General features: G+C 40.8%; 1 protein-coding gene across 1 annotated transcript in view; it reads right to left on the reverse strand.

Moving 5' to 3' along the window:
• Nucleotides 1-14,002, reverse strand: part of FOXO1 (forkhead box O1) — a 109,774-nt gene extending 95,772 nt beyond the window's left edge. Inside the window, exon 1 of the mRNA XM_001368275.5 lies at nucleotides 13,322-14,002. Within this exon, the coding sequence (XP_001368312.2) occupies nucleotides 13,322-14,002 (681 nt within the window). The remainder of the gene's footprint in view (nucleotides 1-13,321) is intronic.
• Nucleotides 14,003-14,859: the final 857 nt, after the last annotated feature.

Consider the following 14,859-nt stretch of genomic DNA (forward strand, 5'->3'; position numbering starts at 1 on the left):
TTTGGAGTTGAGTGGGCATATTAAAGTGTGATTTGCTCTTCTAACATCCTTTGCATCAGTGAGCTTTGGGGTAGGAGAAAAGAGTATCAGCTCCCTGCCTGTCACCAGCTACCACATATGCATGATCCTTTGTGTTTATCCTTTCTTGATCTTAGATGAAATAAGCAGACCAAGTGGGTTGACCAGGAGAAGGGCAGAGCCACCAGACAGGAGAGGCTCCTCACAGAGCTATCAGACAGTCCCCTAAAAGGCAGCAGTGTCAGAGATTGTGACTTCTTATAAAGGAAAGAAATGCTAGCTGTGGACTCCAGGAAAAACAAGGATTCTCAGAGTCTAGCAGAGGACAATTATGGGGATATCCTCATGAGGATTTCGGGAAGGCAGGGGGTCAGGAAATACTCCTTGGAGACGCGTTCTCTATAACTGGGTCTGACCACCTTTTCCCTTTCCAGAGGCCTTGGTATACAAAGAGAAAGTGCTCTGCTAACACAGGTGGTATAGTTTTTTTAAATCACTGCTCTTGCCATACCTTCTCAGTAAATCCTTTTTCTAAAAGTGAATAGAGTTGAAGTGATTCTGATTCTTAGAGGAGCATACAACATGGGGGCTCATGGGCCAGGGTTCTAAAAATCCAATCCCTCAGGGCTACTAGAATCCTGAAGGGAGTAGTGCTTGGCCTCATTCCCAGGGCTTGAGACCTTTAATGCAAGTCAGGGCTGGGAGAGAAAAAAAAGCCCAGAGAAGGGAAAACTAGGAAACACAACAAGCCTGGGGCCACCTGGAGCTATAGTAAACTACTTCTGTCTTTTCAAAGTACCAAGTCACCTGTGATTTTCTTTTTTTTCCAATTCTGACCTGATTTCCTCTTGCTCTTGCAAATTATAAATTTTAAGATTTTATTAAAGAATATCTTGTTGACATGAGAAAAATCATGCCCAGATTGGGGAAAAGGGGAAGTTACTTGCCCAAGGTCCCAGACCGAGACAGTGACAGAACTGAGCCCAAAAGCCACTGTACTTCTGTCCCCCCTCTCCCAAGCTGCCTGCAGCCCAAGCATCACTCATACTGGAACTATCTCTCATCTCAACTTTTCACAGAATGACAAAAATAGTTCACCTTTACGCAGTACCTGCCCAGTTTGGTTCAAAGAACTTTCCCCATCACCCTGGGGCTCTGATCCATCTTTCCAGTTTCCTTCTGTTATGGCTAAAAGACAAACTGATTAAACCAACAATGTGGTTCTCCTCCTTGATGATACAAAGGCAACACTGAAACAATATGCCTCAAGGTTAACGAGTTGTAGTTTCTTTAAAGCATTTTAACCTTGTGGTTCATCAATAATCTAGAACATATTAAATTCAACAGAAACATCATAAAATCATAACATTAATTAAGTTTGTCAGGAATGGCAACAAGAAAACTCTACTTTTACAAATTATTTACAACCAAATCACAAAACACAAAGATTTTCATTCGACCCTATCCCATACCTTCTTACCCCATCACAGATTTTCTCTAATCTGATTAACCAGAACAGCATCTTTTGCAGCTGTTAAGATCTTGTGTGTATATCATTAGGATCAGAACTGCAACTAAAGCAACAGTCAATACCACTGTAATTAAGACAAACACCATCGAGCGAGATTTCTTTTAAAAAAAGGAAAAAAAGAAAGAAAAACCCAAGCCTTCAAGATGCAGAGATAAGTCACATGGATGAAGGAGGTAGCCTTGGAATTTCCACTCACTGAAGAGGTGTGTCAGAAAGGTAGGGCTTGCCAGAGATAATCACCACTTCCTGCACAGGGGGTACCTCCTAAGCAGACTGGTGAGCCACAACAGCTGTGCTCAGACATCCTGGGAGGCAGGGAAAGATTTGGCATCTCTTCTGAGGAGGTAGAAATGAAGTACGTAGTAGTCCTGGAGACGTTAAGGAACCTGAGGCAGTCATCAGTGACAGACGGTGCATTCACCTGTATTCACCCAAAGCCCTTCCCTCAGGAAGATGGCACAACTTCCCTACTGACTTCAAAATCAGAACCAAAAAGTGGATGAGAAATTGAAAAAAGTATCACTTCCAGAACCCTAAATAGCATAGTAAAATCTGAGATGCTGCTGTTATGTCGAATTGTAATTTTAGACTTCATTCAACATTTTAAAAACACCTACTATGTGCAAATATTCCCTACTAAAAATGTAATTTGCCTAAAACAGGGCCTAGGAGTGGGGTGAGGGAGAGGAGTCTTATGGAGCTACAATTACAATCCACAAACCATGAAAAATGGGTAAAATTGAAGATTGGTTGCTTTCAGATTGAACATGCTTTACTGGTTAGCTTGACTAGTCTGAGCTGGTATCAACCACAGTCATGCAGGTGTGATATTTTGGTTCAAAAGCTATTTTCTTCATGTAGAAGGTAATTACACGTTTGATAAAACCTCAAGTAGTGAGCTAGCTATTCAGCCTATTTTTAATTTTTTTTCAGCCGAGGTTATTTTTATGAAATAATGGTCTGTTACTACAGGTATTGAACATACCAGTAGCAAAGCCTTACTTACCAATTATAATACACACTTCACTGCATGTTACTTCTAAATGGCTCCAGGCTATTTAAGAATCTGTGTTTGTGGCTTCAGAAAAACCACACCCTAGAGTTTTCTTTGTATGCAGTCTTATAGTATATGATGAGTTAGTCATGGCTGCTCCAATTATTCCCCATGCAATCACTTTTGTTTGGGATCAACTCTAGGTTCAGATCCTCCAAGTTTGGTATCTTCTAATTAATTGAAACTTATTTTTAATGCATTTCATTCCTATGCTAATATGTATAGACTTTTTTTTTTTAAGCATGAGTTCTGAACTTTTTTTATATCATGGGCCTCCCCCTTTAACAATCTATGGAAGTCTAAGGACCCCTTTCCAGAAAATCTTTTTAAAACAATAAAAACATATAGATACAAAGGTAACCAATTATATTAAATGTAGTTGCCAAAATTTTAATTATTCCCAATCAATACTTAATTGTAATGATGCAGCATCATTTTCCCATGATTACTTTTATCTCTTCAGTGTTCAAAATAAATTTGTTCTTTTCAAAGGAGAGAAAAGTGCATTTATAAGCTTCCTTTGCAAAAAAAGGAGATATATTGGTATAGGACCAGGCACACATTTCAATATTATAAAACTAACAAAACAAGAAAACAAGTCTTCAGGTAATATAAGCTAAATTTGTACTCATTTCATCAGTTATACACATCAAATTAGCATATATTTGTGTGAAATGTTTGTCTTTGAAATGTATTTGTTAGCACCTCAATTCAATAGATGCGTTTCTGAAAAACTAAGGAAAATGTAAATGTCAAATTATCTTTTCTCACTGACATAAAAATACATGGGTTTTCACAGAAATATTTTTATGTTTATAAACTAGAATAATTAAAGGATATAAAATGTAGCATATTTTTAGCCACATAAAGAAAATTACTAAATTTCTGATTAGGATACAACTAAAATAATTTTCAAGAAAAGGGTTTTAATAAGGCTGAACAAGTCATACAAAGAAAACAGTCTAGTATGGAAGACCTCATCCACTAAATAACCAATTATGGCCTAAGATGTCTAGCTAGCTATCTGTGTTGGCCTCTTATTCTCCTACTTTATCTTCTTGAGAACAAGAATTAGATCTTATTTAAACTTTTAATCCTCCAACCTGGCACTATGTTCTAGGTCTTAATTAAATTTTTTGCATCTTCTCCCAGAACCTAGCTGGGTGCTCTACACACAGCAGGTGCTTATGTTTACTGATTAATACTAATACTGATTAATTACTAATTAACTTATTAGTCAAGCATATTCTAAATAATTTAATACAGGTGACTTTAAAATCCTTGTTCGCTTTATCATATTCCCCCACCACCACCATAAAAAATATGATCAGCATGATGTACCACCCTAACAACAAATGTTTGTACATATAGTCTTAGAGTTTACAAAGAGTTTTTCCTCATAACAATCCCATGAGGTAGGTAGGGCAAACATTATTATCCTCCTTTTACCAATGAGGAAATTGAGGTTCAGAAAAGTGAGGAGACATACCTATGACTACATCTAATAAATGGCAGAACCAAAACTAAACACAGGTGGGTCTGAATCCCAGTTTGGTGTTTTTCTTCCACAATGCCTGGCACTGCTCCTGCCTTCAAAATGCTCACAATCCAGCTGAGCCACGACATGTACATATGATACATTAAAATAAACTATAAGATGCTAAGATGAAAGGTTCTATAGGACTGTGAAGAGAGGAGAGATCATTATGGGATGAGCAATGAGAGAAGGTTTTTAAAAGTAGATGCCTGGAGCTGGGCACTGAGGGATGGAGGAAGGGGAAATTCCTGGAAGAAAAAGAAGGGAGAAGAGAGATAATATGAGTAAAGTAATAAGAAGAAAGGTGAAAGTGGAAAACAGATGAAAGAAACATTATGAACAAAGATTTAACTGTTGAATGTGATGGGAGAAAAGAAGACATTGAAGTCAATCCAAAAGAATAAAACAAATGTGTATTTATATAGCTATGTCTCTAAAGGGACTGGAAGATGACGCGAAACACGACCAGAAAAGGGAAGTTGGGAGTTGGAGTCCCTTTTAAAAGGAGTGAATTCTAGGGTAAAAGCAGAGGACAGAGATAAGGCCTAGAATTGAGCTTTCACTGATAACAGAGAACTCTCAGATGAGAAAAATCCCTCTGCCAATGCAGATCTGTACCTTTTCTGCAACTTAAGGTCTTAGAGGGTTGGCTAATGCACTGAGTTAAAATATCTTAATCGGGGTAACAAAGCCAGCATAAATCTGGTCTTGCTGACACCAAGGTCAGTCTTATCCACTAAAATTATATGATGCAGCTATTTAATTGTAACATCCAAATGTAAAACTAAAGGAGGGCTGAGAGATAGAAGTTAAAGAGATAGAAATTTGGGATTCACCTGCACAGAAGGGATAATCAAAGTTGTTAGAAAGAATTAATTTTCTGGAGGAAAATTCAGACAAAGGGGAAAAAAAAGCTTTGAGTCATGGGAAATGGTCACTGTTAAATGATAAAAGGAAGAAAAGAGGCACAGAAGGGCATGGAAGAAAAACCTGGATGGTGCAATAATGTGGAGATCAGGCTTTTAAAAGAATGAAAAGGTTGTCAACAGTGGCAAATACTGCAAAGAAATCAAGAATGAAAACTTAGAAGAAATCACAGGAGCAAATAACTAGTACCTTCTAGGGTGTATAATTTCAGTAAGATGGGGTAGAAATCAGATTTAGAGAATTAAGTATTAATCTCCGTATTAACATTACAAATTTTGATTCACTTTCTTGATTTTCTGAGCAATGAAAATGCCTGAAACAGGTAACACCTGTTGAATATATCCTTGTTCGGAAAATCTTAAGTGAAAATTCACTAAATGAATACGATGAAAATAAGAAACACTGGTATGTGATATTTTTGGTAGCAGATTTTTATTCCTAATTATAGGCAGTCCCCAACTTATATATGTTCAACTTATATACATTCCTTCCTCATAATTAGCCAGCCAGGAATATCTTCACAGCCAAGTGACTTATTGACGGCTCACAAGAACATAATGTCCTTGGGATTGGTCTCCCTATCCTTGAAGTCTCTGCACATCTCAATGCTGCTTCAATTCTAGCCTCCACTCAAGTCCCATTTCTTACCTTGGGGTCCAGGTCCAGTATAGGATCTTTCAAGAAAAGAGAAGTAACTGTACACCCCAAAGTCCACTATCTTCGATCTGATTCCCTAGCTCCAGCACCAATTCTTTAGCCTTCTCCCACCCCCATCACGTCTATATTCAAAGTATCTTTCTTAGAAGGAACTGAAAATCCTGTACTCTCTCAATAAACTTTGCAATTACAGAATGTAGGAGGTTGAGAACAAATAAAATCAACACTATCAATTAATTTGTGGACTAATTATGTACTACTAATTTTAAGTTATTTCACACATTCACACACTTAAGAGATGATGTCCTGCTCTCCACTCTGGAACTCCTGCTTATTAGGTCATACCACTGATACTAAGGTTACTCTACCTGGTGTGTGTATGTGTACCACCACACACATACACACACACCTATTTTCTCTGACACATAGATGAATCTAACATTGTCAATCTCTAGAGCAGGGCTTCTTCTCACCCTTTTTTGGAAGTCTAAGGAAGCCTAAGGACTCTTTCTCTGAATAATGATTTTTGCCTACATTCATAATTGAAGGAAATGCTAAATTTCATTGCAGTTAATGAAAACAGAGATGTAATTTTTTTCTTCACCTTCTGATCCCAGGTTAAGAACTCCTGCTAAATAGTGTCTAAGGAGGAAGGGGAGAAAAGGAGAATAGGGGAAGCTTAGAAATAAGACAATTTAAAATATTATATCTTTATTGTAATTATGTTCTAGGAAAAAGCCTTAGAAAACCTGAAAAGATGCTTCCTTTGAGGATAATAAGTTGGACAAGCTATATTCTTTTCTGTAATAATCCAGGGAAGGAAACAAACCCTCATTTCAAAAGCAACAAGCAATGTAATCAATAGAAATCCCAGAAATCCCATTGATCAGCTCAAGACCTATCTCCACAGGTTTACCTGGGAAGAAGGCTTGGTCCTTCTTAGTTCCTCACTAGCCAAACTGAAAAGCTTTTCTCCCTCTCCCCTATTATGTATAGGCTCCTCCCAAACTCCTGACCATGATCAGCCTCATCCCTTCTAAAGGCCCTACTCCAGAGCTACACACCAGTAGCTTAGACCCACAACAGTCCTTATTTTTTTTTACTTAGCAAATACTGTAAGTCCCAGAAACCACTGCTGAGGCAAGAGAGGGATAGGCCACCTCAAAGGAAATTTGATTCAATTCAGGGAACACCAGATATTTGATGTGTTCATGGTTTCCCAAGTTAGAATTATGAACGCTTTCCCACAGAGACATTGTTAAATGTCATGCTTAGGTTCTGGAATACTATATTTCAGGTACATTATGATCTAAGTGTTTGTGTGCCAACCTGGAAACTCAACATTGTTCTTATGAAAAAAGCAAGAAAAATGTCTGGGAAATGGCTTTGAAAATCCCTAATGGGTGGGTGGTGACCACTGGCAAACTTTATTCTAGATTTAAAGGTACGTGATTCTGCTGTGTCTCCAGTCTCCTAAATATGCCTACTATAATAGAAAAAGCACAAGGCTTAAAGAGTCAGAAAGACCTGAGTTTGGATCCTTTTATGACCTCTCACAAGTCACTTAACTTTCTTGGTTTTCACTTTCCTCATTTTTAAAATGAGAAGGCTAGATTAACATGATCGTATAGCTTACAACAAACTTTTGGAATATGGCATCCTTGTAAGTTAAGCTGGGTACTGCCTATATGTGACTTAAGCTGATACTAAATCTCCACAGAAAATTTCCTGATGATGAAAGAAATATTCTGGTGGCAGGTGTTAAGTCAGCCTAGAATTCTAAACTAGTAGTGTATCATGAATAACCACAAATGAAGAGTCCACAGGTAGATCATGAAAATACAAAGCTTGACCATCCTGACCACTTTTGCCTCCTACACTGTATAAACCATAAGGGCTGCTAAGAGAATCGGGCATTTTGAGTTCCTTAGGAGGAAAACATTCTGAATAAAAAGCAAAACACTAGATCTTTTCCTATTATCCACATATGAATAGTTTAAAGCTAGACTCTGTCCTTACTAATGCTGCCTCCTACACTGATGTGATTCCCACATTGAGTTCCTCAGGAGAAAAGCATTCTGAAAATGTGAAAAGTAAAATAATACTGGATTTTTCCTTTTATCCATAAATGAATACTCCCAAAGCTTGACTTTCTACTTCTGCCTCCTCCGCTGGATAAACTATAAGGGCTGCTAAGAAAATCCAATATTCTGAGTTCCTTAGGTGAAAAGTATTCTGAATATTAAGTAATATTACCGGCAGGTAAGCTGTATCCTACCGACAATTATGTCAGATTGTTCAAGAAACTAGGAGATGAATGTTGAAAGAAGGATGCAGGAGAAAATGTTTATAGTCCTTCCGAGTTTATTCATAGCCCTTTTCCTTCTATCAAAGCTCTGTGGTAGCAAATACAAGTATTATGATCTCTGTTTTATGAATGAGGACAGGGAGGCATAGAAAGGTTAAATAACTTGTTATGGGTTACGCTTTGTAAAGAGAGGGGGCAAGGACTCAGACTTACAAGTTTTAAGTCCTATTTTTTTCCAGTGTTATTTCCCATACTAAGTATATCTGAGAAAGAGAATCTATGGGCACAACAATTGTCTTTGATAAGAAAGGAAGTAAGGAAGGGGGCGGGGGAGTAACTTGGTTTTTCATTTTCTTCTTCCTTTCATCCTTGGCTAGGGATAGCAACATGAAAACGGAGAACTGCTGTTGCAATGATGAATTTTGGATGAAAGCAAAGCCATAAGACTTAAAGGAGGTCCCTCTGGTGGTGTACTTAAGTCCCTGCACGTTGCTTCAGTGAAACTCAGAACAACAGTATCCGCATCTCCTGGCCCCAACTCCAGTTCTATTACTATTGCAGGAATTTCCTGATTCTCAACCATATCGTGCAGCCAGCCCCAACACCGTGGTGTTTGCCCTGGCAAACACCCAATGTTCTTGTCAAACTGGACCTCAACATGGCTGTACGCTCCCACCTCCACCTCCCTCTGGGACACCGCCATCCAATCTTCACCGGTCAAACCTGGACCCATTCAAGGTACAGATCAAATGCTACCTTCTCCAAGAAGCCTTTCTGGATTACTTGCACACAAACGTTCCTCAGCCAAAAGTAACTTCTCTTTCCCATATACAGATCCCATTGCATTCTGTTTACATCGCTCTTGTGGACCTTCTCTCTGTTGCCTTAAGAATTATTTATGTACATGTCTCCTGTTCCATAATATAAACTCCTTAAATACCAATATAAACTCATTCATAGCGCCTAGCAGAGTGAAGTATACATACCCAACAAATGTTTGCTGGATTGAAACAAATTTAAACCATCCTTGATACTATAAAATCATAGGGTACTCTCCAAAAACTAGGCCAGGACAATTACTGTGATGCAAGTTTTTAGGCAGTTTCCAGAAACACTGCAGGCCTTTGCTACTGCATACTCTACCTAGAAAGGGCTAGAAGTACTGATAGACCAAAAGACCCCCGGGGCAAATGCCCTGCTGCCCTCTAGCATACTTTAACGTTTGACAGAGCTTAATCATTGGGCACGGAGTAAGGAAATCACAGGGATGCAAAAAGAGGCATAAATTTACTAGTCAGTAGATCTCACCACTGAATGATTACCTCTCACAGCTTCCTACATGCAAATGAACTCCTGGGATTTCATGTACCCTAATCTTAAATCATGTTCTTAAACTAGGTAAAAGTCCTTTAATGCTTACTCTTTTATACAGCCTCTAAGAAATATTAGTTCCTAAAACCATACAATGGATCTCAAATTTTATGAGAGAAGTAGAGTGCTATATTTTTCATTGTTCAAAAATTGTTTTTTTAAAGGACCCGTTAATAATTCTAAGCGTCAATGAAACCAAAATCACATTTCTTGATAAGAAATTGGCCCAACTAAATCCATGTAAAATATGGTTTAAACTCGACAAACTTATTTTCCTATGTACCTCATTTTCAATCCTTACATGTAGATTGAAAGCCCTGCCATGTCATCAGAAGAACAACCCCACACATTTATCGCTCCAGATTCACCAGAATGAATTTCCAAACTCTAGCAAATGTCAGGATATATTATCCTGGCCTCCCAACCCAAACAAAGATAAAAATTTGATTAATATTGCAAAACTTGTTCCACTGACTTATTTTATTTAGAAATAATGTCTCTACACAAACTAGAGATAAGGAAGGCTCCTTAAATCACTGAAGTCATTCTATTCTCAACAGGATTATCACTACAAATCCAACTCAGGGTAGCTCAAAACTTCTCAAGCTTACATCTGCACTAAGACTTTTGGGACACCAACTATACAGTGTATGTAGCAAGCAGTCCCATTCCTCTGTCCCGCCAACTAAACTGGCATAATCTTCTAACTCTGTGTCCAAATTTATGTGAACTTTAAATAAAAAATGGTTAACACTTTTTTGATCAACACAGCAAAAGCTTGTCACCAGCCCTAACACTAGTTTTCAGTCCAAATATTAGAGCCCAACCACCATAAAACAAATACAAGACTTTCTTAAAAATCACACGTGAGAAAGAAAATAAAATTTTCACTGTTTACAAATATTGTGCTCAGCTTAAAGGATCAATAAAGATGTTATGTGTGAAATTCCACCACCAATCCTGTGGAAGGGTAAAACAAGTTTAAAAGCAACCTCTATTAATACACATTCTCACAAATATGACCAGTACGTGAACCAGTACAAATGTGGGTGGCATTATTCTGGCAGGTGATTAGAAATGTCAAAGTGCCATTATTCATAGTAATATTTTTAATAATGCTTAATAATTTCTTGACTAATGAAAAGTATTTACTTAGGATTTAATGTAGGCCCAGGGGAAGCCTTATGCATTAAGTCAAGAAATTACATTGGCACCTAAGTTAATGCCAATGCTCAGTATTAAATTATATGAAATATTTCTTTCCAACATATTACCAGCAGTCCTAAAGCATCTAATCACTTAGTAAGTTTGGGGTAGCTTGTCTGTTTGGAACAAGTCTATAATCTAAAAAGAACAAAATTACTTCACTTTATAGATCTTGAGAACAGGAGAGTCTTTCAGATCTGAGGGAAGCTTGGTTTTAACAAGTAACATTTATGAAAGAGAGGGAGAAAAGTTGTTTCTCTACTGCTAAAATACCCTTTTACTCAAACTGAAAATGCACTAGATGTAATCTTACTTGTACCAACTGACTTTGATGACACCTGAAAGGTTTAGTCATTTGAAAATGATGGGCTATCTTGAACCAACCAAAAGAACCAGTTTCTTAAAGCATCTTTTTCATAGCTGATTTCTTTAAGTAAAGCATCTATACATTTTCTAACTATTAAAGGCTTTTATTCTAACTATTATTTTATTCTAACTATTAAAGGATTAAAATACACATTTTAAGCCCCCTCCAACTTTTAATAAATATGCATTTTATTAAAAATTTAGCATTAAAAAAGCATTTTAATAAATGCTTTCTGAGACAAAATAAATTTAAATCCCAAATAAAGACCTACTATACCTTTATAGAATAGTATCATAACAATTTTCATTAAGTTGTTGCCATTCTCAAGGTCTAAAAAAAAGTAGAAGTACAGACCGTACTTTAAAATGTCAACATAAATTGACTTTTGTTTCTTTTTAATATTTGCAAGTGTATGATATTCAGGTAAAATCGTTATACGAGAACACAAAATTCATAAGTAGTTAAATCAAATTGTTTTTTGAGAGTAACCCGGATTAGTTTAATTTTTAAAAACACAAGTCTTTCATGAAAGTTATATTTGAGATAATAAAATCATGTGGAATGCACCTAAAAGTAGTTTTAAAGGCGTGTGATTATTTAAAAATCCAACACAATGAAAATTAAAAAAAAATTAAACTGTTTACTTGAAGAGGAGCTTCAAAATAATGTAAGTACTTCGACCTTAACTACGGGCATAACCTTTATGTAAAACAACTTCTTAGCTATAACAATTACCCAACCCAAGTCTCAGTTCTAGTTAAGGGGGGAGGGGGGGATAACTCAAGAGAAAGGATTTTGATCAAACTGGTAAACAAATCATGGTTTTCGATCTATATGAGGCCTTTAGAAGACAGCTGTGAAAATAGGGCTCATAGGACCATCGTAGGTCCTCTCTGGTCTCTGAGAATCAACCATTTTATTCAGAATATCTGTGTAAGTGAATCTTGAGTCTGAAGTACAGAATAGCCTAAAACAATGTTATGCCCATTCCTCTTAGGGAGAAAACTTCAAAGCTATCCTTCATGCTATTAATTTTACTTCCAGTATCAGAAAGGTCCCTGACTATTTCGATGTTGTATAGCCCAAAGTGAATTAAATTAAAACCTAATTTCTTAATTAAAACATTTAAGCAGTGGGGCCGGTGCAAGTCGGGGAACCCTTCTATACACAGATCTCCTATTTTTCCCTACCAATGCAATCACAGGCCAGAAAGCTGCATTTAACCCAAAGGGTTTGTTAGATTGCTAGGGAAAAGACACTGGCCCTTTAAAAGTGCTGGCTTTCTCAGCTCAGTCCCTCTCCAGGCAACCACCCCAGAGGTCCCCTCCCTCTCACCCCACCCCCTCCAAAGTGTCACACTTGAACTTTAACTCAGCTAACGCAGTCCAGCGCCTGTAAACCCCGCCAGCTGTGGCCGCCCCTTTGCACGTGTCGGATGAGCTATCCCGGGCTCTTTTAGATGGTGCCCAGCCCCCTGAACCCGGGGTCATTTCTGATAAATCAAAACAAAACGGATAACTGAGTCCTCTAGAAAGCCCCAAAGCCCGCACCAAACCAGCTTCCTAAAGCTTCTTTTCCTCCACCTGTTTGTCCCACTCTCCCAGCAATCCAGGTCTCACACACACAGCACCCCTGTTTTTGCTGCCCCTCTAGGTTCCAGGGAAAATGGCATCGTGGCTCGGCATCAATTTATGGATTATACACTACAGGGTCTCCAGACCCTGATCCTGCACTTCCCTATCAATTTTGGACTCAGAGGACATAGGTTCAACTCCTGACTCTCCTCCTTCAGTACCTGGGCCACTTTGGCCAAGTCATTTAGACTCTGGTTCTCAGATTCCTCGTCGGTAAAATGAAGATGACCTCTGAGGTCCCTTCCACTTCTAAGTTCCTTTAACAAGGAAATGGGCCTGCTGCAGGAGTTAAGGTGCGGGGGGTCAAGCCTTCTCCCTCTTTCCCGGTCCCGTCCCCAGTATCCACTACACAAATCACATCATCATCACTGTATATATGGAACCTTCTTTATCCCGAAAAGATGCACTTGTCGACAGAGTCCCCTAGCCAAAATCACAGTCTGCAAATCTCACTCACCCCTAACACAGATAACAAGGACCAGACATAGGTGAAGGGCAGCTAGCTCTACAGCCGCCCCCTCCAAGGCACAAACCTGCACGCCTAGCTCCCTAGAGTCTCCCCCTTCTTTCCATATCCCCAAGGTGGTAGTAACCACAGCAGACGCTTCTCACCCTCGTGGCTATCCAGTGCCTTCCACTTCCCCCTCTCCCTAGCAGCGGACGCCCCCCACACCCCCTTACTCAAGCGGGTTCGGGTTTGGGGCGCCTCACCTTCCAGCCGGCGGAGCTGTTGCTGTCCCCCTTATCCTTGAAGTAGGGGACGCTCTTCACCATCCACTCGTAGATCTGGGACAGAGTGAGCCGCTTCTCCGCGGAGCTCTCGATGGCCTTGGTGATCAGGTCGGCATAGGACAGGTTACCCCAGGCGTTGCGGCGGGACGAGCTGCTCTTGCGAGGCTGCCCGGACAGGGGCCCCGCCGAGGCCGGGGGTACGGGCGGATGCTGCTGGAGGGGCCCAGGCTGCTGCTGCTGCTGTTGCTGTTGTTGCTGCTGCTGCAGGCAGGTGGTCTCCGGACACTGGAAGTCCGGACATAGTCCTTCGGTCGCGGCAGCCGCAGCTGCTGCTGCTGCTGCCGCCGCTGCAGCCACGGCGGCAGCAGCAGCAGCAGCAGCCGCAGCCACGGAACTCGGGGACTGTTCAAAGTCCTCACTCTCCTCCAGGAGGCTCAGATTGCTGAGGAAGTCAGAGCTGACAGCGGCCGAGGCGGCGGACGCGGCATCCCCGGGATTCCCTGCCCCGCCGCCACCACCGCAGCCGGAGGGGGCCGGACTGGAGGTGGCCGAAGTCGACTGGTTAAACTCCGGTCTGGGTAGGGGCCAAGTGCACGACCGAGGCCGTGGCAGTGGCTCGAAGTCCGGGTCGATCTCCACCACCTGAGGCGCTTCGGCCATGGTGACCCCCCTCCCCTCCCCCCAGCCTCAAGAGAGCGAAAAAGAGAGAAACCAGAGGAAAGGGGTGGGGGAGGGGACTTCCCGAGAGTTAAATACTGGGGGTGGGGGAAGGGAAAAGCGGGGGGTGGGAAAGGGAGAGGAGAGAGAGGCAGGGGTGGGGGCAGAGAAATCAGAACTTAACTTTGTGAGCTTATTAATTAATGCCTAAGGTTTCTCCGAGCTGCGGCGGAGGCGGCTGCTGTTCCGGCGGCCGCAGTGGCAATGGCAATGGCAGTGGCCGCCGGACAGCAGGTTCGATTCGGCCGGGAGCAAAGAAGGGACAGAAGCCGCAGCGAAGGTATCCTGCTGACGAGCACCGAAGGCGAGGGCTGGGGCTGTACCTCCACTACTTCTACGGTTCTGCGGAGGCGGCGGCTGCGGCTGTTGCTCGGACTCTTGCTGCCTGTTGAATGTGGCGGCGGCTGGCTGAGGGAGCAGCAGCAACTCACCGGCCCACACCAGACTTACGGGATCTACTACCACCACCCAGCCGCGGGGAGGCGAGTCCCTACTAGCTCCCTCCTCCCAGGGCTGATTGACTGCACTGCCTTAGCCAATGGGAGCGCGCGCGCTGCTTAGGAAACGACTCGCTTGTCAATTTCGCGGGGCCAGTTTTCCAAGGGGAGGAGGAGGCGGTGGTTTAGTTTGGGGGTGGTGGGTGGGAAGGAGGAGGTTTTCGTGGGTTTTTTTCTTTTCTTTTTTTTTTTTGGATCATTATTTTCTGGTAATTCTCGAGTGTGTTTCTTTGAGACTCAATGTTTTGATTTCTATGAGGTAAACCAGCGTGGAGGCGGCGACTGTAGTTTGTTTACTACCGA

Source organism: Monodelphis domestica, chromosome 4 (genome assembly GCF_027887165.1).
Source record: "Monodelphis domestica isolate mMonDom1 chromosome 4, mMonDom1.pri, whole genome shotgun sequence".
Taxonomy (NCBI): Eukaryota; Metazoa; Chordata; class Mammalia; order Didelphimorphia; family Didelphidae; genus Monodelphis; species Monodelphis domestica.